The 24,859-nt window shown below is 34.4% G+C and overlaps 3 protein-coding genes and 1 long non-coding RNA gene across 8 annotated transcripts; 1 reads left to right on the top strand and 3 right to left on the bottom strand.

Annotated features, from left to right (window-relative positions):
• Positions 1-960: 960 nt before the first annotated feature.
• LOC131146052 (uncharacterized) lies at positions 961-2,127 on the bottom strand. Its single transcript, XR_009134213.1, has 2 exons — positions 1,544-2,127; positions 961-1,280 (listed from the first exon to the last, which is right to left on the bottom strand). It is a non-coding gene; the product is annotated as an uncharacterized LOC131146052 (long non-coding RNA).
• A 7,495-nt stretch (positions 2,128-9,622) lies between these two features.
• LOC131146051 (uncharacterized) lies at positions 9,623-11,976 on the top strand. Of its 4 annotated transcripts, XM_058095329.1 has the most exons (7): positions 9,623-9,866; positions 10,025-10,204; positions 10,354-10,486; positions 10,746-10,839; positions 10,966-11,005; positions 11,145-11,412; positions 11,593-11,976. In XM_058095329.1, exons 2-7 carry the CDS (start codon positions 10,034-10,036, stop codon positions 11,673-11,675), a joined length of 789 nt encoding a protein of 262 aa, XP_057951312.1. In that variant the 5' UTR covers positions 9,623-9,866; positions 10,025-10,033; the 3' UTR covers positions 11,676-11,976. The 4 variants fall into 4 exon arrangements, with proteins under 4 accessions (XP_057951312.1, XP_057951311.1, XP_057951310.1 ...); XM_058095328.1 differs by having other exon boundaries at positions 9,623-10,204; positions 10,758-10,839; XM_058095327.1 differs by having other exon boundaries at positions 9,623-10,204.
• Positions 11,977-13,537: 1,561 nt separating this feature from the next.
• Positions 13,538-20,360, bottom strand: LOC131146050 (polyadenylate-binding protein-interacting protein 12-like). 2 transcript variants are annotated; one of them, XM_058095325.1, is made up of 11 exons: positions 20,049-20,360; positions 19,487-19,966; positions 18,548-18,658; positions 18,379-18,423; positions 18,222-18,294; positions 18,034-18,146; positions 17,819-17,878; positions 17,683-17,730; positions 17,529-17,597; positions 14,048-14,109; positions 13,538-13,901 (listed from the first exon to the last, which is right to left on the bottom strand). In XM_058095325.1, exons 2-11 carry the CDS (start codon positions 19,910-19,912, stop codon positions 13,844-13,846), a joined length of 1,065 nt encoding a protein of 354 aa, XP_057951308.1. In that variant the 5' UTR covers positions 19,913-19,966; positions 20,049-20,360; the 3' UTR covers positions 13,538-13,843. The 2 variants fall into 2 exon arrangements, with proteins under 2 accessions (XP_057951308.1, XP_057951309.1); XM_058095326.1 differs by having other exon boundaries at positions 18,548-18,655; positions 20,049-20,340.
• Positions 20,361-21,540: 1,180 nt separating this feature from the next.
• On the bottom strand, positions 21,541-22,483 carry LOC131146675 (uncharacterized mitochondrial protein AtMg00810-like). Its single transcript, XM_058096415.1, has 2 exons — positions 22,139-22,483; positions 21,541-21,672 (listed from the first exon to the last, which is right to left on the bottom strand). The coding sequence occupies exons 1-2, from the start codon at positions 22,481-22,483 to the stop codon at positions 21,541-21,543; spliced, it is 477 nt and encodes a 158-aa protein (XP_057952398.1).
• Positions 22,484-24,859: the final 2,376 nt, after the last annotated feature.

Genomic DNA, 24,859 nt, shown 5'->3' with positions numbered 1-24,859 from the left:
CTAATCCTTCTTCTATTGCTTATCATTGCTATCCTTATTTTCTCCCTTCCATTTATAGTAATACTTTTTTAATATAACCAATCTTACCACAATAATAACACTCAATATTTTTAAATCTTGACTTTGACTTGCTTCGACTTTTATCTCCACCCCTTTCATTTTTGTATTTACTTCTCCTCCCCCCCCCCCCCCCCCCCCCCCCCCCCCCCCCCCCCACCCTCCTCCCTTTTTCTTTTTGTAACAAGCACCTCATATTGGGATGAACCCAAAGATCTTCTTCTCATTTCTTCATTCAAAAACACTACTCTTAACAAGTTCCAAAGTCATAGTACCATTAAGAGCAACAAGTGAAACTCGAAAAGTTTCCCATGAATCAATGTAAGTAGCAAGTATCCAAAGTCTTATAATCTCATCATCAAATTGTATGCTCATACCCAATAATTGATCAATAACTCCATGAAATTCATTTAAATAATCAGCCACAGAACTTCCTTATTTATATTTTAGCTACATCATTTTTTAAGCAAAAACAATTTATTATTACCGACTTTTGAAGCATACAAATTTTCAAGTTTCTCTCACAAAGTTTATGCATTTGTGTCATGTTGAATATGATTATAAACATTCTCTCCAATAAAATGCCAAATAAATCCCTAAACTTGCCTATGCTCAAAATCCCACAACTGATAATTGTACCACCGAAATAGATCATTGTACTTGTGTTTATACCAAGAATAATTCAACCAAGCTCCAATACCACTAAAGCAACAAATGAAACTAACACGATGGATAAATTTTTCCTTGCCAATAAACCACTGAGGAGCAAAATTATTCAACAATGACAACCAATAATCTCAGCAAAAATGCAATTGAGAATCTGCCAAATATACACTAAAAACACACCCAATTTTTAACATGGAAAACTCTCCAATATGAAGAATAAAAACCACGAGACCTATGAAACCTAATAAAAATCGACTATAATTTAAGGGATAAGTTTACAGCAGTTCAAACATCACAAAATACTCACAAACTACGAGTAAAAATAAATTCCCAAATATATATATATATATTTAAATAACATTTTTTAAACTAAAGATGCAATTAATCTTATATTTGTGTGTACATTTAATGAAAGAGTAAAACAAATATGACTCGTACCAAAGGAGAAAAAATTACATCCTCAAGGCCGCTATCGTTGTTCGAAGATCACCGCGCTCTTCTAAACGCCGCTGCTCTGGCTGCAGCTTAAACACCACTGTTGCTCTATGATGTGCTGGCTGCTAAGAAAGACTGATTTGAATGAATAGGTCTTCTTGGGAACATATTATTCATAAAGCAAAACACATCCATTCACAATCAGTTATTCAAATCAAAATTTTAAGGAGGTTTGAGGGCATTTGGTGAATATAAGATTATTCTACTTTTGTTTTCTTTTACCATTTAAAAGGAAAATTCAATTTTACGATGAAATCCTTATTGGGGCATTTTAGCGAACACATTTTACGCACAGGAGATTAGAGATGAGAGTTGAATACAGCACCAGGCATCAGGCAGCAGGGAAAATTCTCTAACAATCCCACTTCATCGGGCAATAGGGAAAATCAAATTCTTCAACAAACCCACTTTCAATCTCCTTTAGGTTCATGCCTATAGTAGGTAAAACCAAATCCTCCAACAATCCCATTTTGCAGCTGGGTAAAATCGAATTCTCAAGTTCTCCAATAATCCCACGTACACCAAGAACAGGGGGCCTCACTATCCACGCAGAAGCAAACAATGAAACCGACCTGGCTAGCCATATAGATTTGCATTTCTAGCAAGGTTGTGGTGTCCATCCGCTCTGGTATTACAGGTGTTTGATCACCATGACGACGCTCTTCACCTTAGGAGAGTACAACAACTACACAAGGGCCCGCCTTCTGGCAACCTCCAACTGAGATTTACTTTCGGGGCCGCAGAGATTGAAGGAGGGTTGGCCATATTGCGGTTGTGGCGGAAGCCATCGATGGCTTGATGCGTGTTTCAAATCGCCGGAGAAACAGGTGATTTATCCCGCAAATAAAAAATAAATAAATTAAATTTGAGATTCAAAATATTAGCGGGCATTTGAAAATGAAAGCTAAACATATTGTTGGTCGTAACGACATGAATTTAAAAGAAAGAAAAATAACTCACGACGACAAAAGCTAAACATGAATTTTATTTAATAACAAATACAAATATAACTATTATGTCACCAACTTCCTCCTTGTCGGAGAAGAGTAAAAACTTCATAATCTATAAAGTCTAGCTGTTACCATCAAAAGAAATAAAAATTAAAAAAAAAAATCTTGGAAAACACCTTTCAAGAAAGAGATACGGAAGATATCTAACAGTTCATAGTAAAAATCTCTTTCAAAATGTAATTATTGTTGATTTTGTGATAAGAAAGATCACAAGATAAAGACGGCCCAGAATACAGACGATGCCACATATTGTTGGTCAATGGTGTCACACCATGGGCTTTCCATCTTTAAGTAGCCAAATTATAAACGATAAAATACAATGATATTAATAAGATAAGTGTAAGGAAGAACCCAAACACATCTTTTTGAATTATCCTGAACAGCAATCTTCCCTTTTGCCAATTTAACTCAATCGTGCACAAACACAATACCAGGTCATGATCCTTATGAGAATAATAGAACAAATTAAGTTTGTAACTAGAAAAACAAGGGGAGAGAGATAGAGAGGGAGACAAATAGAAGGTTTATATAGATGGAATCAAAAGTATACAATTATTGTGTTGGTTAAATGTTGAAACAAAAAATGGAAAGTAATTTCTCCAAAATGGAAAAGTACGAAATTAGATTTTCATTAATCTATAAAAAAGTTTTGGTTATATTTGAAGGGGGTTGAAACTATTTGGGCCTTACGCTTAACTCAATATATTATATAGTCAAAATAATTAATTTGGTGCCAAGAATGGAAGGCATTTATGCAATAGTAATAGATGGAAAACAAATGCAAATTTATCTTTTCATTACACATGAAAATTTGCATTTTAAGTTTTCCCAAGAATGTAAAGAGACAATTACATTAGTTGGTTCCATGAAAATTATGAGAAATATTTTAACAAAAATATTATTATATCCTTGACCTGTGTACGAAAAGTATATAAAATATTTATATTTTTTGATACAAAATTAATTAAATTCATTTCCTAAAAATTCCAACAATCATAAATAAAAAAAGTGAACGCATAATAATCCAATTAGCTAAACTAATGGAGGACCGAGAATATGGTTTCAACTTTTTAAATTTCAATTACTATGTTTATTATTGCAATATATTGTTTTTATTTTTTTCTTGATTCTTATTTCTCATTATAATTTATTATATATAACAACAAAATGAAATAATACTTATGTGATGTCCCCAACCAAAATAGTGAGGGTAATTTGCTCCAAAAGAATACTATCCCCGGCCCATTGAAATGAAATTCTCAGAAAACGTTATATCGGCTTTTGGCTTCCTACATCATCCAAATGGTATAATTTTATTGCTAAGCAACTTATAAGGGAGAACTAGCTTGGTCCTCTTTGAGGACCATGTCAAATGGGTTATTCACTTGGAATAAGTTATAAATAGGAAGACATGCGCGAAACTCTCTACCTACTTAAATCTTTACTTTTTCACTATATGATACAGTTAGAGCATAGTTAGAGTGCAATGTAATTATATTTCCATACAAGGGTACTTTGATGTTTTCATATAGGGCTATATATATGCATATTGCAGTCGAGAGTTGAAACCTAGTAACTTTTTTATGATAATAGAAATTGTGCAAGAGCTCCTACACCCCAGCATATTATCGAATCACACAAATTTGTTATTCTTCTTTTTACTCTATGTGCGTGTAAGGATAACTAGGAAAAATCAAGGATAATATTGTCATTTGTTACATAAAAATAAATGTAAAGTGCCAATGATATTATTGGGCATATGCCAAAACTCTTCCATTTGAAAAAGAAATCAATAAATAAATAAATATATCTTAAATTATGTGGGTCCTTACCATAAAAATCTCTTAAGATGTATTAGAAATGAGTCAACTAAACGCATGTTTTTTGAATTATGTAAGGCATTATAATTATTTATTTATTTATTTGTTCAAAAAGTTTTGATTGGTTCTTATAATTTTATTTTATTATTTAAAAGGGCGGCCCACAAACCATGCAAGCCTTAATGGCCGCCCTTTTATAGGCCCTGTATATTGGGCGTTGATACGGATGAACAAGCTCAACGTGAGATGGGCCAAATGGGTACCAAGAACGGTGGACTTCTCTTCCCGTCGTGACACTGGGCTGCATGTACCCTAACTCGGGTTGAAATTTTTTTTGGGGTATTCGGGTTAGAATTTCGGTTAATCCATTTCTACTTCTTTCCGCTCCACTTGCATAAAAGATTTTGTTTGGAAATTTGTTTGAAAAATTATTTTCTATGCTGTTTTATTTTTATATTAAATGATATTAAAAATAAAAATGTATTCTAAAAAATTAAAATACTTCTTTAAATTGTTATGAAACATGAGATCGTAAACTCAAAATAAGAGAGATTTTGCGACGATTAATTTTTTTTTGTAAAATAAATATCAAATGTTCCTATCAACAATACTTAATTAGATGAAATATTTTATAAATCCATAATAAGGAATAGATAAAGAATAATTATTTCTAAATTTTATAATGAGGATGCCTATCGCTTTCTTATTACATGTCGAATGAAATAATTAAGAATATATAAAGAAGAACCATTCTCTTAATTTTCAAAATTTAAACTATAACCCACATTATTTCAATGAGTAACTATTCCGCCAAATCAAACAATTTGTGACTGATTCGTCGACGGATAGCTATTAATTTTTGTTTATGCCCGAACATGTTTGAGTTAAAGCTTGATTGGATGGGCTTCTCTATTGAGTTTGATCTTTTGAGATTTGGATTGGACAAACTACAAGTTTGGATCGATAAGGATGGAGGGTCAATCTAGCATTGTAGCTCCTTCGATGAATATTTTTTTTCTTATTTGATCAGGCTATATATTTTCTCAATTCTTATAATAAAAAAATTAGGATGGAAATTAAATTTTATTTTTCCTCTTAATGCACTTCCTGTTTAGTAGTTATCGACACATTGTTTTTGTCTTTATACTCGATAAGTTATTATCCCTTTTATACATTCATTTAGATTGTGGGCAACAACTCTATATGTATGTATGATGTAAATTTATATTTATTACCATTTTCTAAAACGAAACATATGTCGTGAATTAATCGTAACTTACGTCGAATTAATATTAAATTAAGGAATCATAAGAAGTTTTTAAATGAAGCCTATCCTCATCAACAAATGAGACCCCTTAACTACTCAATGCCAACTTTGCCTTTGATTGCTGCATAAAGATTTAACTTGAGACTAAGGTCAACATCTACTTTGCAGAAAGATGCAAATTGGAAACCCTAAGGCTTGTCTTCTTCCTCATGAATCAAGCCCTCATGAATCAAGCCGACGAATAAGTTACTTTTTGTAAACTCCAAATTATTCAAACTTGAGTCAAATTCAAACTATTGAAATTAATTGATGAGATGATTTCAAATTTTTTTAACAGTACGTTACTCTTAAGTTTAATCAAACTTAATAAGTTTTTTTTTGTCATTTTAGTTGTTTTTTATATTAGATATATGATATAAAGTGTATTTTACATGTAATTTATCATTATACATATAATTTATATGCACATTTTAGTAATTATCTTATAATCAAATTGAATCAACCTTGAATTTTTTAGGGCTAGAACCGATTAAGTCAAACTCGAGCTAAATTTTATAAAATCGGTCAAATTTGTCTATTAGAGGTTGAATCGAGTTTCTGCTATATAATAGGAATTAGGCTATTTTCCATCTCATACCCATCCCGAATCCTTGGAATGTCATATGAAATAGTCCAAATTAAGTTTTGAATTACATAAATGTCAACTTTACTTGATTCAATTGCACTGATACTAACTCAACTTTGTTCAATTAATGCACAACGCACAGGCATTGAAGTTTGGCTACCCGAGTGTGAGAGATTATTAAAATGATACGTCTAACCACACATTTTAGACAGCTTCTTGTATTTTTAGATATTGATTGGTTTTAAATTAATAGTTATCAATTTAAATTATATCTTTTTAGAATTTATTCAAAATAATATCATAAATTTTTTTAAATGTGACATAATCAAACAATTCAATCTAATGATTTCTCACTATTTGACTATCGAGGGTCACAAATTATATTATAGATTTAATGGTTCTTTGAGGCCCATTTGAACTTACAAAATGAAAAAGATAAATAAATAAATAAATAAAGGAATCTACTTTTTCATGTTTGGTTACTAAGAAAATAAAGAAAGAAAATAAAAAATGTACTAAATCAATGAAAAAAATAAAATTTAAACACCGTTTACATTTGATTTTTCATAATTTTTAACCACATTAAAAAAAATTTCATTTTTAGAATATTTGATAGAAAGAAAATGTAATTTTATTTTTTTTTATTTTCATTTCTTTTTCCGGTCAAAAAAAACCTTAATGTATATTGCTATTGAGAATTTATGCACAAGCAAATGAGAAAGCATCGGGATTGTATGTAAATGAAATCTAGTTCTCTCGTTTTAATGTGTGGAATAGATAATAAACTAATAAATTAATTACTCTAATGCTCATCCATTATTATTATTATTATTATTATTATTATTATTATTGGGATCAATGAGTAATGACAATTGAGAAAATAAATAAATAAGAAAAGAAAAATGAAAGAAAATAGGCACAAAACTACCCAATTTTTAAAATAAAATATGCTTCAAAATTAAAGCATTTAAATTATAAAAATCAATTGGAAGAAAGAGCTCGTAAAATATAACTTTTGAGAGCATAAATTTATATAAACTTAAATTTTGAGGCCTGAATTTAAATTTATATTGGTCATTAAAAAACTTAATATTAATTTTACTATATTTTTCTAAATTTAAATAAATTTATGTTACAAAACTCATCCTCAAAATCTAGATGTTAAGGAGAGAGAATTAAGAGAATCTTATACCGACCTTAAAACTGTTCACAGAGACGATGTGGGAAATGAGGCGACGAGAGCTCATAGAAGGAAATGATGCGAGGAGAAGTACAGCCCACAGAGAAGCTAAGTAGCGAGGAGAAGTCCACCCCACGGAGGAGTCAAACAGCCCAAGACCCAACTCGGATACCATGTAAGAAAACTCATCCTCAAAACTTAGGTATTAAGGAGAGAGAGCCAAAAAGATCTCATACTGGCCTTGGAACTGCTCACAAAAACGATGCGGGACTGGACGAACATTAATAATTTATATTTAAGATCCAAAATTTGTACTCTCAAAAATAAAGATAAATTATATTAAAATTATATATATATATATATATATATATATTCAAAATCAAAAATCCATACTACCAGACATGACCTTGTGCTTCCACAAGCATTGCCATTTAATTATTTAAAAGAGATCCAGGTTCATTAATTTAAATTATTTTAATATTTGTTTTCTGATTCCCTGTCATGTATAATAATTGTTTGCAATTTGGATTCAACAATATGGACGCCGCCAAACACGCCACAAATCTCCTTCATCCCTCCCCCTTTTTTTTTTTTTTAAACCCCACCCTACCCCCCCCCCCCCCCCAACCAAAAAAGAGTTCTTATTCTCTTAGCTAGGTTTTCTTGGATCTGGGATTTTCATTCTCAAGTTTCTATTCACATTTTTGCTCTATCATGTTTTCGCGGAAAATGCATGTGCACTGTGTTTTAATTTAATTAATTTATATTGTTATTTAAATTTTACTTTTTATATTTTTTATGTCTTTAAAATGATAAAAAATAAATAAATAAATACTTTAAAAAAGAGTTACCAATAAAGTGAGAGAATGTCTTTATAAGTTTATGTCTAATCAATGTTGCAAATAAAATTTTGAATTTTTTTAAAATTATTAACAAAGAATAAGTAAAAATAATAATAGTCTTTCTGAAAATGGTATTTTAGGTTGTATTTGGGCTCACACAATAGTGAATTCCATAAAATAATTTCCAAAGATAGAGCGAGAGAAAAAACTTTAGGCCTTGTTTGGAATTGAGAAATTATTTGAGAAAAGAAAGAAAAAATATCAAGAAATCTATATTTTTATATTTGATTATCAAGGAAAGTGAAAAAGAAAGTAAAAAGTATATCAAATCTATGAACAAAATTTTGATTTTATATATCATTAATATTTAATTTTTCTTAATTTTTAGTCATATTAAAATAAATTTTAATTTTTGTTAGTATTTAATGGAAAAAAAATATAAGAGAAAATGAGTTTCCTCATAATCCTTTCCTTTAGGGTCCTCAGTGTACTGCAGTCACATGTGTGAGTGCCTTCTCATATTTTATGAATATATTAATTTTTTGAAAATAAAAATCTAGATGCTCAATGTCTATAAAGGTATATTTTTAAGGCGAATTAAAATGAACGTGTAGCCTACCCTAAGGCCCTGTATGAAACTCTAAAAAATATTTAAAAAGGAAAAAAAAATATAAGGGAATCGATGTTTTCATATTGGGTTATTGAGAAAAGTAAATATATATATATATATATATATATCAAATTAATGAATAAAAATATGATTTTATACACCATTTATATTTAATATTTCTTAATTTTTAATCATATTAAAATAAAAAAAAATTTAGTAGAATTTGGTATAGAGGGAAAAATATAGTGAAAAATGATTTTCCTTCTTTTTTTCCTTTTTTTTCCTAACCAAATTTATTGATGTAAACAAGCTTAAATGAAAAAAAAAATTATTCAAAAGACTTGTCCCTCCATGTGCTTGCTTTTTAGATACTAAGCAAGTGACGAATGGATCTTGCTCTTTACGTGTATTATATTAATGTATGTAGAACTTATTTATACATATTTCGCATCTAAAAAACTGACATTCAGACCTGTGTAATTTTTCGAATGCAATGTAATACAAAATTATATTAAATTTTTTTAAAAAATATATACAAATCTAAATTTAAAATTCAAAATTCTTGAACACCGGTCAAGGCATTAGATGAGAAATGTTGAAGGGGGAAACAAATTAAGGGTGGCTTTTTCTCAGCCAGCGAAGAAGATGGTGAAGAGGTGCAGTTGATGAACCCACATGGGGAGAGGAAGAGGGTCAATGTGTCTTCAGTCTCCTTTAATTTTCTCTGTTCTTCTGTGCGAAGCCCCACAAATGGCAAAGCACATGACACCCCCTAAACCCTAACAAATACATTATAAACACACACAGCTATATCTGATTTATATAATTCATTAAGAATACACCAAACAGTGCCCAAAAAGGAGTAAATAATGCAGATACAAAGAAAGAAAAGGCAAGTTGAATACAGCAAGGTGCCAAGGCAGACCCATTTAAAGTATGCAAACTGCTCATATGGGAAAGTTTAAAAAACAGATATAAAGTCCTTGATTTTATTATAAAACTACAACAAATCCTTTTTATCATTTGCATAAATACGTGGGGCTCTCTTGTTTTGCTTCCTTTTGGGTCTTCCTTTCCCCTTTTCCCCCTTTCTCTTTATTAATTATGTTTCAACTTCAACCTCCCAAGGCTAATGATTTCGCATAGCTGCCGAGGAATCTGAGGAGATGTGACAGTGTACACACATTATAGTGTCGTTATACTTCTACAGCACTTCCAAGAAATTAACAGAAGAAGAAGAAGAAGAAGAAGAAGATTTGGCCATGGAAGATCTCATTGATTGTTTCCCATTTATGTCTGCAGCAAAATGCTTCTTTTGACCTTGTTTCCTTTTCTCTCTGGGTTTTGGCTTCTGGGGTTTTTGCCTTTTGGGGTTTTGGTTAATTCTCCATCTGGGTTTTTGCTCTAGCTAGCTGAATTTATACCATTGTGATTACAATGTTTGTGTCTCAGTACCAAGCCATGGGTGTGAACAATGTGGGTGACACCACCTACACCAAGATCTTCGTTGGGGGATTGGCTTGGGAGACTCAGAGAGAAACCATGAAACGACATTTTGAGCAGTTTGGAGAGATCCTTGAAGCTGTTGTCATCACTGATAAATACACTGGAAGATCAAAAGGATATGGCTTTGTAATGCATGCTTGAGAATAAGAATATGCTTCTACTTTCTCCTCCTTCATTTTCTCTTTGTTTTAACTTCAACCATTTTGGTTTAGATTCATCTTCTGTGCTTGTGTTCTGAAGGTGTGATTAATGATTATGCATTTTGTTTGGCTAAGGTTACATTCAAGGATCCAGATTCCGCAATGAGGGCATGCCAAGATCCCTCCCCTGTGATTGATGGAAGGAGAGCTAATTGCAATCTCGCATCTCTGGGTGCACAGAAGAATCGCCCACCAGCTCCTTCACGAGGTCTGTGATTAACTTCATTTCTTATCAAGATTTTTCCAGTTAATGACTATCTGATCGATCTCCAATTGCCAAACTATCATTTGATGATGATGTAATGATGATAATGATGATGAGTAATGCATTATACGCAGAGGAAATTGATCTATTTCTTTAGCATTTTCTTCTCAGTTAATAAACCTATTCATAACCTATCCATTATTTGTTCTATTGTTCATATCCTCTATTTTTTATTTTTTATTTTTCTCTCTTTCTTGAGAAGAAAAAATTGCAGGAACGGAGAGATTCAGACCAACAACTTGGTCCATGGTGCCACTCTCCTACCGCGGCATAGCATTTCCCTACTCCACTTATGGGTAACTAACAAAATCAAATTAAAGATGAACAAAGAAAATCACCGATCAACTTCTTAACTTAATTGTGAAATGGGTTTCTCCTTGCATTTCATCTGTCTTATCCATTTCTTCCCCTTCATAATTTAGGTATTCTGGGTATCCACAGCCACAAGATATGCACACAATGGTTAGTTTCACACTTTTACTCCTCCATATTAAAATTAAGCTGATGAAATTGAGCATGATCATATATAATGTGTGTGTGTGTATAGTTCAAGACATATTCATGGCTATGTTTTGATTTGAGATGATGGGTTTTGATGCAGAATTATTACAATGGATATGGTGGGCAGCAGGTTTCATCTTATTACACTGGTGCAGCTTCTGGGTCCCCTGGGATTTATTACAGTTACTATCCTTTCTATGCTCCTCAGTATGGGCAGAGCAGTTCAGCCCAGCTGGGGTTTGGGATTCCCAGCCCCCAAACAGTCCAATACTCACATTTGCCACAGCAATCCCGTGGCGTCGGGGCATTCTCGTTCCCGGCTGCGTCGGTTTCCCCTTCGACTTCTTCCATGATCACTTCCGCAACGGGTTGAGTATCGAACCAATGCATCGTTTCTATTAACTATATGTTTGGTACATGGAAAAATGGAATGGGGAATGGAGATGATCATTCTTTTTTCAAAGTGTTTTGCCTTCGATTCTCTATTGCATTTCATTCTCTTCTTGTTTCATTTGGCAAACTAATAATGGGCTAGTTGTGAAATGCAGTAGGTGCGGCAACAGTGGCGGTGGGAGCAGCGGCAGGAGCGGCCGCGACAGCCTCTGCCTCTGACCAGAATTCATCAGCCTAATTTTGATCGAGGAGGAACAGATGTAGAAGCAGAGTTACAGAGACAGAAAAGGGAAGGCAAGGAATGGAGCATTGGAAGCAGGGAAGATTGATTCAATTCATGCTCTCAAGTTTGATCCATGAGCATTTTTGGATAGACAATATAGAGAAATGGCAATTCTGATTTTATTTATTGATTGTTTAACACGGCTGAGGGAGGATTGATTCAATTCATGCTCCAAATTTGATTACCCATTCTTTTGATCGATTTGATTTATTAATCCGTGTGTTTATGGTTCAGAACATAATTATTATTTTTTTAATCCTTGGAATTGGTCGTGTTTAATTATTAAGGTTCACTTTTGTTAAAGGAGAAATTTAGTCGAAGGCCAAAAAGAGGGTGTCTTTATTTTGAAGCTGTCTCCTCTGTTGTTTCTTTTATCATTTCGTTCATCAATCACTTCCAACCCCCACCAAAAGAATATGATGGATCAACAGAGCATGCATAAAATCCAAGCACTAATTTTAGGTTTAATTTGCAAAATGCAATAGAGTAAGGAAACTAATAATAATTTATAAAATACAATTGGTGGTTGTGTTTTTTTTCTCTTTTTTTTTTTTTCAAAATTATTGACTGCGATAAAATTAAGAAATTTTTTGACAACAAATTGAGATTATTTGTCACAAGAAAACCAATCTCATTATTTCTGAAAATATATCAAGTGAAAAATGAAAATCAAAATTAATTTCAAGATGTCCCTTCACTTGTTATATAGTTTTATGATCAATTGTAAAACTCGAATGAAGTATGTTATTTTAATAAATGTGTTTTATTGGGCTTACTGTTTTAATCCTTTCGCTAATCAAATAATCAAACTAATATAAAATTATATATTTAACAGCATGAATTTTAACTTTTCAAATTTAAATTTATGTAATTTAGATGAAATTCAATTTAAAATCTGAACTTCAAGTTTCCAAACACATGAAGTTCACAATACGTCATTATAGCGTTAATGACAGAAGTTAACCACTCTTAATTCCATATCTCCTCATACCTAATCGGAATTAAATCCTAAAATGTTTTAAAATAAAAAATTCAAAGTGTGGAATGTATTAAATTTTGACTTGAATGCTTCAATTACTTGTTCATTTCTTTGATTAAAAGCAAAGACTTCCTATTATTCAAGAAATAATTGATGCTTGGGGGTCAAAACATATCACAGTTGGGATGAGAATAGAAATAGATAAGATCTCCACCAAATCTTTTCAAAGAGAAGAATTGAATAGAGGGCATAATAAATATAATTATTTAAAAAGCCTCTAATCAACCAAACAAAGACTAGAATAACCATTTTTTTTTTTCATCGGGAATTTTTTGAGAACTGCATTTTCTAGCAAGAAAATATTTTCACAAAGAAACAAGACCCTAATGCAGATCACAGTTTTTTATCCAACTTGGCAGATGGATTCTTTAGCACTTGTGTAAAGGGAAACAATGCAATTAAAGAACCAATTGTGATTCTGACAAAAATAAAAAGATGTAAAATAATCATAACCACAAAAATAATAAAACAAATAATGCAGAAAAAAAAAACATATTTTCCACTAAAAGATCCAAATGCATGAAAACATGAAATTTTTTATACCAAAATTTAAAAACTTGATTTAAAACAAAAACCCTTGTTAGTGGACATAATTTTTTCCAAAATAAATGAATTCAAAACAGTCCATATCCAAATGCATCAAAACCCTAATTCGGCGTCAACACTCTATACATCAAAAATCCACCCGAGGAAGCAAGCTAGCAGCTTTCAAACAAGCAGCAACAAAAGCATTAAGCCTTTTTAACAGACTAATGATTGAGAACAGAAGGGAAGCATGTAAAAGAAAAGGTGTCAATAATGTTCAGGAGTTAGAAACATCAGGAAAGTATTTCAGTTTTTCTGCAATGGGGGTTCAACAAAATGTGCAACTTCAACATAAATTGAACCATCCAAAACCTCGAAATTTCTATCCAACTCTACAAACTGAACCAACAGACCATAAATATCCCATGTAGGCAACCCAAAATGCAGAGAAAACTATAAATATAAACGCCACAAGTTCCTTAAAACATCTCTATAACCATGTATGTGTATGTAAATATGTTCATCAGAATGAGATCAGTCCAGGAGACACACGGGCATTTCAGTGCAAGGATGGGCGAGGACTGCGAGGGCGAACAGGCGTCTTTGACGGGCTTACCCTGCACACACACAGTGTTGAGGTAATCTAAGGTTAAAAAGAATTAAGAAAATTCTTATTAGAAAAACAAAAAAGAAGACATGAAATCATTTCAATGAAATGGGGGGAAGTGGGGCGGAGAGATCCAAGAACTTTAAAAGAACCTACCTTATTGGTAGTGATCCCAAAACTGCACCGCTGCAGTTCAGAGCCGCAATTGCGCTTTCAGCCTGCAAGAGGAGGAATGCAGCATGCTTATGCATTCACTGGCAAAATTTGGAAATAAAGCAGATGCAATGGCAAAATCCTAAACCACAATGTGATTTGATGTGAATTGATCACCTAAATTGAAGTGCCTATATAACTTAATACTCATTTAATACCAGCAAAAAATAATAATAAATTTAAAAAATGAGAGATAGATACCTTCAAAAATGTAATCTTTACATTTTAAGAAACAGGGTCAATATTATTTTCGAATCACCACACAGGTTATTTATGGTTCATGAATTCTTACCTCCCTCTCCCCGCCCCCCCCCCCCCCCGGGGGGGGCGGGGGGGAACTTACATTACGTAAAACGAAACAAAGGTACTTAGGGACACTAAAGATTGGTGTTGGACAATTAACATTAAATTTATTTTATCTGTACCATAATTATAAGGTCATAACTAGTATTCCAGAAGCTGCATAATGAGCCGAAAAGGAAATGGATCAAAATCTGAAAGAATACAATGGTTCTTCCGAGAACAAAAATCACCAGTACTTGCAGAAAACATATGAAGTGGAAAAGTTCGCAAAATGGAGAAAATGGTGCAAGGGAAGCTTTAAGACAATGATTTTCCAATTAAAAATCTGAAATTTATTGATGATCGAAATGCATATGAATCCAGGCTCATGAAGTCATTACAAAAGATTACACCACCAATTTAACATATAAATACACACACACAGACACATAATGCATACACAGAGATACACATTTTTCGTGGGTTGGGTGCAGGCAGGATTTGTGCAGCCAATATATGAATGTCAACAGATTTCAAGTTGAAACTATCGGACTATGGTAAACTGCATAGCCCAAACAAGAAACAAGAACATATTTGGGCTCCCAAGAAAATTTATTGACGAACCAACCAATCACCAAAAAAAGAAAAACTCAAGACAGAATAAATACTCGTATGAAATGCAAGTCTGCCCACACACACACACATAACTGAGTACAATAAACAAGCTGGAAGCAATCAAGTGCATTTCAAACAATGTAAGATTTATAAAGGATGCAAAATCTTAAATCAAGTTAAGGACAACTAAGCAGATAGTTTAAATAGTTCAACAATTAGAAAAATTTCGCTAAACTTCTCCAAATGTTTGTACCCCTGATATCCCCCAAGAGATACCTACTTGCAATACTCCACACCACTAGAATGTTGGATTTAGCCACTTGATACAAAAAAAATCAAATAGTCAAACTAACACAATGCTTATATTATAGTGGATTTCTAGATCTATAATAAATTTCAGGAATTCAACTATTGTTTGATCAAGAATCACATTCAAACTCAAATTCAAGCAACTCAACAAAGATTTTAAAAAATACAGAACAGTACATGGATGTCAGTCCCAACTTCCCAAGTCAATAAAAGGGCATCCTTGGGCCACAAGGCTCCCCACTTTGCGAGGGTACGGGGGGTTGTCACTTGTCAGGGTGTACAGTCTTACCCTTGCTTTTATGCAGAGAGGCTGTTTTCTTAGACTCAAACCCATGACTAACTGGTCACAAAAGAGCAATCTTACCGTTGATCCGAGGCTTCCCTCATCCCAAGACAATACGATAAATAATAAAAATGCTTTGTTCCAAATTGTAACTGCAAATCAAATTTCGAGGAGTTTCATAATGAACTTCCACAAAACCAATGCACAAGGGGCCTAAACCACTTTGACATCCATGTGTTGCTGTCTTGTGAGAAACTCAATATCCAGATTCCAGGCAGAACATGGAAAAAAGGTTGGAAGAAATATGTGTACTGAAACACTTAAAATTTATGCCACTAATTTAATTTTCTACAATATCCTTTATTTGCTGAAATTCTTTCTGCGTCATCACTTCACTTGTAATCAGTCTCAAATTAAATCCATAAACCCTTTCAGGTACCAAGCTGCCATGCACCTATGCCTCACCCTCCATTCTCTTGCTCTCATGGCATTTGCCTGCTCCCCAACTTAAACTGATCAAATTTTGCAAAATGTTTATGCAACAACCACTCAGCTCTGCTAAGCAACCAAATGTATTGCCATTGGCAACCAACACTGGCCCATAACTTTAAATAATCAGGATGTTTAATCTGAAGAGTTTCTTAAAGTATGTTAAGTAAAAACTACAATGAAATAGCAGCAATACATATCTCTGATTCAAGTCTATTAATGTTTAGCTGTCAGACAATTAAAGGAAGTGCATCATCAAGATTGTTACAAAATCTTAAATATAACTGAAAAACGAAGGATATGAAGACATTTGGACACTCTTTGTTCCCTCTTATCAGAATAAAGTCAATTTGGCAGATCTTCATTAATAAAAACAGGATACTCAAGTGTTCCAATCCCTCTTTTCCACCCCCCCCCCCAAAAAAAAAAAAAAGAAAACAAAAAACAAAAAACAAAAAAAGAAGAGGCAGTAACCACATTTGCAATTTCCTTCTGACCAGAAACCATCATACTCTTACTAGCAGCCTTTATTTCATCTCAAAAATACAGGCAGATGGACGCTATCATACAGGTCATTCCTCAAGTGGACCCTATCATATCAGTCGAAACACAAGCATAATAAAGCTTTTCATAATAAAATATTATCAAAATGGGATGATCTTAAGTGTCTCCCGAAGTAACTCTTTTTAAAATGCTTCAATTTTATAACATTTTCCAACATTAGAATTCCAAAAGAATAAAACAGAACAGTCCAAAAATCATGAATTTATATTCTAAAATTTCAACGCTTGCAGAGAAGCCACATATAAACATTTGGCAAGCTGTATTCAAAAACCCCTTTTGTTTCTCCAAATGTTTTGCGACTTTTAAGTTGACAAAATCAATGTGATTCATTAATCTCATAAAGATCTCTCAAACGGTGGTCACAACCTCTATTCCATAACAAATTTTGGGATTGCATTTTTCTTCTTTTTTTCTTCATCTTTACCCAATATTTACCTATGAAACTTGTTTTCAAATAGATCTCTCTCACTCAAAAATCTCAAATGTTGTCCATAAAAAATTCAAAACAATATTTATGACTGAACATTTGAACAGCACCAAGTCATTAAATTAATAATCATGGAGTGAAGCATTGACTGCATGGAAAGGTTGGAATGCCAAAGAAACTTCTGCATACCTGATTCCTAATGATTAAAACTCAGTAGGATATACTAAGCAAACCATAAGATCAAGTCAGTTGATGCGAGGGTGGCATGGGGAACTGGATGTACTAGGTTTTAATCAATGTAACCGAAAAAATAGATCTAGATTATACTAAAGTATAAAGACAATTCCCTCTCTAGAGATTAATTTGATGACAAATCCACATTAAAACCCACCACAGCAGCAAAGGAGTGATATTTTTCACTTAGTATTTGCATACAAGATCTTGAAGGTAATTACCATTACAAACTCCACAAAAGCAATCCGGGTTGAATGATGGTAGTCTCCAAGTAACCTAAGGCGTTGGACCTGCAACAGACAGGATATTACAAAAGATCTAATTTATCATCAAAGGAGCAGCACTTTCAGGTTTGTTAAATTAACAGCAACAAACCTCTCCACAGATTGATTCAAAGAAAAGTTTGACATCTGCTTGAGTAACCTGTGTCAAATAAACAAATCATCAGAAACAGATATTCAAATCAATGCCCTTAACTACCTTTAGAAAACAGTTATAACCAAAAAACTACCTTCTTGTCAATATTTGTACAGTAAATAGTTCTTGCACACATCTCGCGTTCATCTTCAGACTGCAGAAAACATAATAGCATTTAGTTGCCACTAAGGAAAGAAATATGAGTTCATTATGACAATAGAATAAATATAGTTTCAAAATCAGCAAGTGAAAATTGAATTATAAATGCTCATTACAAAGAGACAATGATCATAAGAGAAATTCTCTCACCCTTGGCAAAAATGTTGGGTTAACAGGTGCAATTGCAGTCTTTGAAGGCAGCACTCTTACTGGGTAATATCCAAGCATAGTGCCTGCTAGACTCAAAGCAGCCCTTGCACCTTCTGCAAGCAAATGAATATTAGTTTACAACAACACAAAAATTCACCAACCTGCATATTAATAAGCAAACAACATACCCTCATCTGTAAACTCCACAAAAGCAAAACGCAGAACAGAATTAGGATCACCACACACTCGACAGTCAACAACCTGCAACCAGAAAGAAGGGAAGTTATTAATCATTCCCCTTAAGAAATAAAAGATAACAAATATGAGAAATGAAAGACCAGTTACCTGTCCACAGCTAATAAATAAAGCCGCAAGCTGTTCTTCAGTAACCTAGAAGCCATGCAGGGAAGAAGCAAATGTCTGCAGGTCAGAGAACAAGCAAAACACGCCCAAAAAAATGCAAAACAACAAACTTATAAATAGAACCAACCAACAATATAATACAACCCTTTACCTGTTGATCAATGTCAGAGACATACACAGTCCGCCTAATTACCTCTTCTCGCTGAGCCATACCTGTTCGACTGTTCATTCTCCGCTTACCCTGACTATAATTATTCTTCTTCTAACAAATGAACCAAATTAAACTATCAGGGACTGTAAATTGATATCAAAACATATGGATCAAATGAAACCATCAAGAAAAGTAAATTGCTATTAAAATGTATGTATCAAAATAAAGAAGAACATGCATTAAGCATGTTAAAGGCTTAAAGCAATGTTGATCGATGAGGAATTACGAGAAAAAAAATAATTGCAACTCAAGCTGGATTTAGGAGATGGAAGAAATAAAATTTTCACTATATTTCACAAATTTAATCAATGAGAACCATGGGGTTCAAAATACAATGCCATTAAGCATTAAAACAGTTAACAAGCATAAAAAGAATGTGGGTCAAAAAACTGAAGGTCTGCTAGCTGACTGAGAGATCGTAGGTTAACGCCCAAAAATTTAAAATTGTGAGTCTTGCATTCTCGTTCTTAGAAACCTTAGAAAAAAATAAACTCCACTCAACTTAGCCAAACATAACTATTTATATAAATTGACTGTTAAAATTTTTAAGGACTCTTTTTTTCTTTCAGTTTTGGAACAAACCACAGCAAGAATAGCCACTTGGCACAAAATTTTCATTTCATTTCCTTAGCATCCAAAAAGAAGTGAGAGCAAACAGCTCAATCCTGCCGCAAAACCTATTACTATGCTGCTACATATTTATCCAAATTGACTTGGAGCGGTTGTTTTGAACTTTTAAGGACCTTTTCTTTTTATCCAATGCTAAATAGACCACAATAAGAAGAAGCACGGGGCACAAAAATCCCATTTCACATAATTTCCTCCAATTTCTAAGCAGCCAAACAAAAGGCAAAAGAAAACAGCATAATAATCACATACCCGCCTGTTAGTATGTCCATTGGCATTGCCGGCGAGAGTATGCATTGCAAGGTTACTCGCGTAAGCGAAGTTGCCATTCGGTGCCCGATTGTTGGACAGCGAAGGAGGCACAAACTCTTCAGCCATGGGGTTCAGCTTGGACAGCAGTTCCTCCAAATCCCTAATGTCACGCTTAAAACCCTCCCCGCCGTCTTCCCCATTTCCCATCAACTCCAGGCCGTTGGATCGCTGATGGTTCTGATGATTCGGCACGCCATTGCCTTCTATGCCGCGCTGCTGACTGATCACTTGATGCTTGTGAAAACCGTTCTGATCGGCCGGCCGCAAATTGCTGCCGTCGTCGCCGTGCTTTGAGTGATCGAGATCGTCGATCGCCCGCGATTCCGACGGTACCACGCTAATCGCGGCGTTCTCGACAATCGCCATGATCGGAGCTCCCTAAACTCAGAAAATTCCTTGGAACTTCCCTGCTAGCCCCCTCTGTGTTTACTTTTCCAAATGAGGTCGAACGAGAATCGGCCGAGAAAGTGCGAGAAAATCACATTAGGTGAAGAGAACGTACCTGAGCAGTCTAAATCCTCGCCATTGATCGAACAGCAGACACCACCTCGAAGATCGAACCGAAATGCAATAGCTGCTCACAGCAGAATCGATGAGGGAAAGCGTAGAACACAGCACTGCTTTTCCTTTTCTGTATCTGTCACTGATTCTGAAGAGAGAGAGAGAGAGAGAGAGGGTTTTAGAGAGAGAAATAGAGCGACGGAGGAGTGGGTGGGTGCGTTCTTCGGATCGTCCGTTTCCGTTTCCCCTCACTGCCTTTTTGGACCTTCTTCGTAGCGTCCCCAACTGGTGAAAAGATGGTGAGGACTTGAGAGAGCATGGAGAAGACCATTCCACCCAATATATTTTGTAAAATTCCGAAAATGCCCATCAAAGCCTTCTCGTGCCACGTCGTCTCCTGCCTAGCCCACTCCACGCCAACGAGTTATTATCCGCTTTCATCAACAATTACATCAAAATTTTATCAAATTTATAAATATCCTTCATTTATCAAATATTTCATATTATTATGACAAAATACATGAGGGATACATTTTTTCTACGAGTGATTGACTATACCATATATCAATTATTACTTAATCAGTCGTAAATTTCGTGATAAACAAGTCATGTAATATGTATGTAACTAGTAAAACTTTTAATCTTAGTTTAGAAAGAAAAAAATAAGATAGTGTTCAATTAATATTTTTTCTCATCATTATAATAAGAAATTAATTTGGACTTATGGAATGCAATGGTGTAAGAGAGAGTTCACTCATATAATGTTTGTGTGTTGTTCCATCTTATCTAAAATAGAAAAAATAAGTACTCTTATTATAAAATTTAAATATGATTTTTATCTACTTTTTATTATTGATTTATCTATATTTTTTTATTATTTATTTTATAATAATAGCTTTTTTATATATATATAAACTACAATATTTTTTTACTAGATATTTCATAAATTAAATATATTAAAACACAATAATAAATTATGAATTAATTATAATATTTTTTAAATAATAAATGCCTAAATGATTTCATAAGTCATTCAATAAAATCATTTTAATTTTAAAATTTTACTATTTTAATAACTGCGCATTAACTCCATTTGCTTCCATCTTTCACTAAAAGACAAAACAATTTCAATTTTAAGCTTTATATTATCTCTATAACTCTATCACCCCTAGAGACCATAATTATATATCTTTAAAATTCTTCATTATTTCCTTAGTCTTTACTCAAAGGTAATAAATTTGAATATTTAAAACACATAAATGTGCTACCATGGTATCAGTGTGTTTACACTCAGCAATATAATCTATTATAACTTAGTTGCATGTTTGATACGTAAGAAAATATAATTAATTTAAATTGTTAAGATTAATACAGACTTTATTAATCTTTTTTTTTATACATACAACTCTACAAGGTCATCCTTTTATAGGAGAAAGATGCATACAACGGTACAAGAGTATTTTAGGGAGATATAATAACATCCTCCCTTAAACTCAAGGTGGTTTCGAAGATGACATCTGGAGTTTGTAGACTAAAGCATGATGACGACCAGGTGGATGAGATTTCGTGAAGATATCAGCCAACTGATCAACCGAAGAAACTGACAAGAAGCGAAGTGTCCCGTCCTGAAGATGATGACGTACAAAATGATAGTCGATCTCATTATGTTTGGTGCGTTCATGAAAGACATCGTTGTGAGCGATCTGGACAGCACTATGATTGTCACAATAAAGTGAAATGTTTAAGGGCTGAGGAACTCCCATATCTTGGAGAAGCCAACGAAGCCAAAGAACCTCAAAAGTAGTATCAGCGAGAGCTCGATACTCAGCCTTAGTGCTAAAGCGAGCAACAATAGTTTGCTTTTTGCTCCGCCAAGAGATAAGAAAGTTACCAAGTAAAAAAAGAAAACCAGTAGTAGACCAACGATCAGTAAGGTCCCCTGCCCAATCAGTATCTGAATAAACTTGTAATGTCAAGGATGAGTGAGAGGAAAAAAAAAAGGTCATGAAATAAGGTGCCCTTCACATATCGTAAGATGCGAAGAACAGCTACATAGTGAATAGATCGAGGAGCCGACATAAATTGACTAACAAGGTGCTCTGCATAGGCAATGTATGGTCTAGTGACAGTGAGATAAATCAAGCTCCCGACAAGTTGTCGGTAACGAGTGACATAGGGAAGGAGCTCCCCATTAGCAGGATGGAGTTTGATATTGGGCTCCGGCAGACTATAAGTTATCTTACAATCGGTGAGGCCAGCACGTGTGAGAGGATCAGAGGCATATTTGGCTTGGGTCAAGGAGTAGCGATTAAAGGTAGGGGACACTTCTAAGCCAAGGAAGTAGTGAAGAGAACTGAGGTCTTTCATCTCAAACTGCCGACACAGAAATTGCTTAAGCTTATGAATACCATAAGTATCATCACCAGTAATGATCATATTGTCAACATAAAGTAGTAGAAGAGTGATGTCAGTAGTAGTGTGATGGGTAAAAAGAACTGAATCATAAGGGCTAGGGGCAAACCCAAGTTGGGCAATAGTGGAGCTGAACTTGGCAAACCAAGCACGAGGAACTTGCTTAAGCCCATATAAAGCACGGCGAAGATGACAAACCTGACCAAGAGAATGAGGATACCCAAAAGGGGGCTGCATATCTCCTCAGCCAAATCACCACGTAAGAAGGAATTCTTGACATCCATCTGCCACGCTGGAGAAAGAATGTGGCCAATGAGCAAGTTAGAGCACAAACGGTTGATGTTATAAACCTTCCCAAGGAACTGGTTCTGTGGTGGATTTTCTGAGAAATCGAAGGTTCCCTCGCCGCCAACAAGACTCAATTGCCTATGCCGAGCGCGGCCAGAGGAGCAAGGAGCGACTTGATGGTGAAGAAACCCAGAGCCCAAACCACCCCACCAGGAGCTGGTTAGCTGGGCGAGCTCGCGCGTGTTGGCTTGCACAAGGAGAACGGACGGGGAAGACAGAGACTCTCTCACGATGGCGAGCTCGCGCGTGTTGGCCTGCACAGTCGGTGTCGTCGTCAAGGACAGGGAAGACAGAGACTCTCTGCCCTAGGGGTTTGTGCTTCCTTTCGTTTCTGTTCGGTCATAAGTGTCGAAGGTTGGGGGAGGATGCCTCTCCCTCTGTGTTGGCACGACGATTGGAATACTAAGAGAGCTCCAGTCAGCTGAGCGTGAAACGATGCCAGATGGAGGCAGAGACGAGAGTCTCGCTGCACCAAAGGGAGACAGGACCAGAGGGAAGATGACAACGACGTCGTCCAAAACAGCTACCAACGATGACGACGACGTCGTTCGTAACGGCGGCCGAGCGAAGAAGATGAAGCAGTGTGCGGCGGCAAGGAGGTTTAGAAAAAAGAAAAATTAGGTTTAACTTGGCTTTGATACCATGTTAAGATTAATACAGACTTTATTAATCTTTTTTTTATACATATAACTATACAAGGTTATCCTTTTATAAGAGAATGAGGCATACAAGGGTACAAGGGTATTTTAGGGAGATATACTAACAGAAATGACTATCAATATTGTGAATTTGCTTTATTTTTTCATCCTTTCAAAGTGAGAATCACGAGAATATTTTGTTTTTTGATGCATTAAAAAACAAATATAAAGTATAGTTTTTTTTTTTTTTTCAGAACACTGAGTCTAAACGTTACTGCTGCTATAGATGAAAAAAATAAATTTTAGTTTTAATTAAATTTTTTTCTGTATTTTTAAAATATCCTCCTTCTTATAAACTATTAATAAAATTAACGAATTTAATAGTATAATTCAAATTTTAAAATTTAAAATATCTTCAAAACTCTGAGATTATTAATACATTATTTTTGTATTAATATCACTTTTCCGAAAAAAAAAAAGGTGGGGAAGACGCTAAATAGCAAGTATACAATTTATCCCTTTTTTTAATTCCAAAAATGCCCATGGAGCACGGTCTGCAGTAGCTCGGACGCAGGCTGGACGCGTGGCGCGTGGGGTGGAGGAGGAGCAGCCTGTATTGGGAAATGAACAGATGGCACTCATAGGACGCGGGTGTTCGGAACATCCATGAACTACTGTTTGTCATGTGGCATGCCACGTATGCGATTGCGCACAGGATAGGGTGCCCAGACCTGTATCTTTATCCTCTGCTGTGACAGACCAAATTTTTTTGTAGTTCACGAAAAATTACGCGCACTCAGGGATGTAAGTAAATGTAAGACTCGCCGCAGATGGTCCAACGTGTCGTGTGCGTGACTAGTGTTGTGCGTGGATGGATCATGGATCAATATTCGCCTGGCGGGGACGTAAGCGACGTATACAAAAACGACGTCGTTTCGTTCGCTGAAGCAATTAAAATGTTCAACGTTTATCATCTTTGACATGTTGACTGCTGCAGCTAGCCGCGTGGTGGACCGTTTTGATCCAAATGATGATGAGCCGGCGGGTCAATTCCAAGTTCCTTTTGAAGTTAAAGTCCTGAACCAAACAAACGAAAATTGCCAAATTATGAACCCATTTTCGTGTGGATAAAATATGTCTATTTTTTTTTACCTCAGTATAAACTTAGATGGCAAGGAAATTCACCAAACAGTCCTGAACAAAGATAAAGTCTGGGATTCAAATCTTGCCACCTGTAACGCACATCCACGATTTACCTCTTACGTGTCGGCTAAAGGCACAGCTGTTGTAGGTGTGGGATTAGTCTAACGCATAAACCTAGGAAACCCGACATATCCAAAAAAAAAATATATATATATATATATATCTATTTTTACTCAAAATTTATCCGAACAAAAATGTCAATATCTCTTTA

Source organism: Malania oleifera, chromosome 13 (assembly GCF_029873635.1).
Source record: "Malania oleifera isolate guangnan ecotype guangnan chromosome 13, ASM2987363v1, whole genome shotgun sequence".
NCBI classification, from domain to species: domain Eukaryota; kingdom Viridiplantae; phylum Streptophyta; class Magnoliopsida; order Santalales; family Ximeniaceae; genus Malania; species Malania oleifera.
This window is presented reverse-complemented; position numbering and strand designations above follow the sequence as displayed.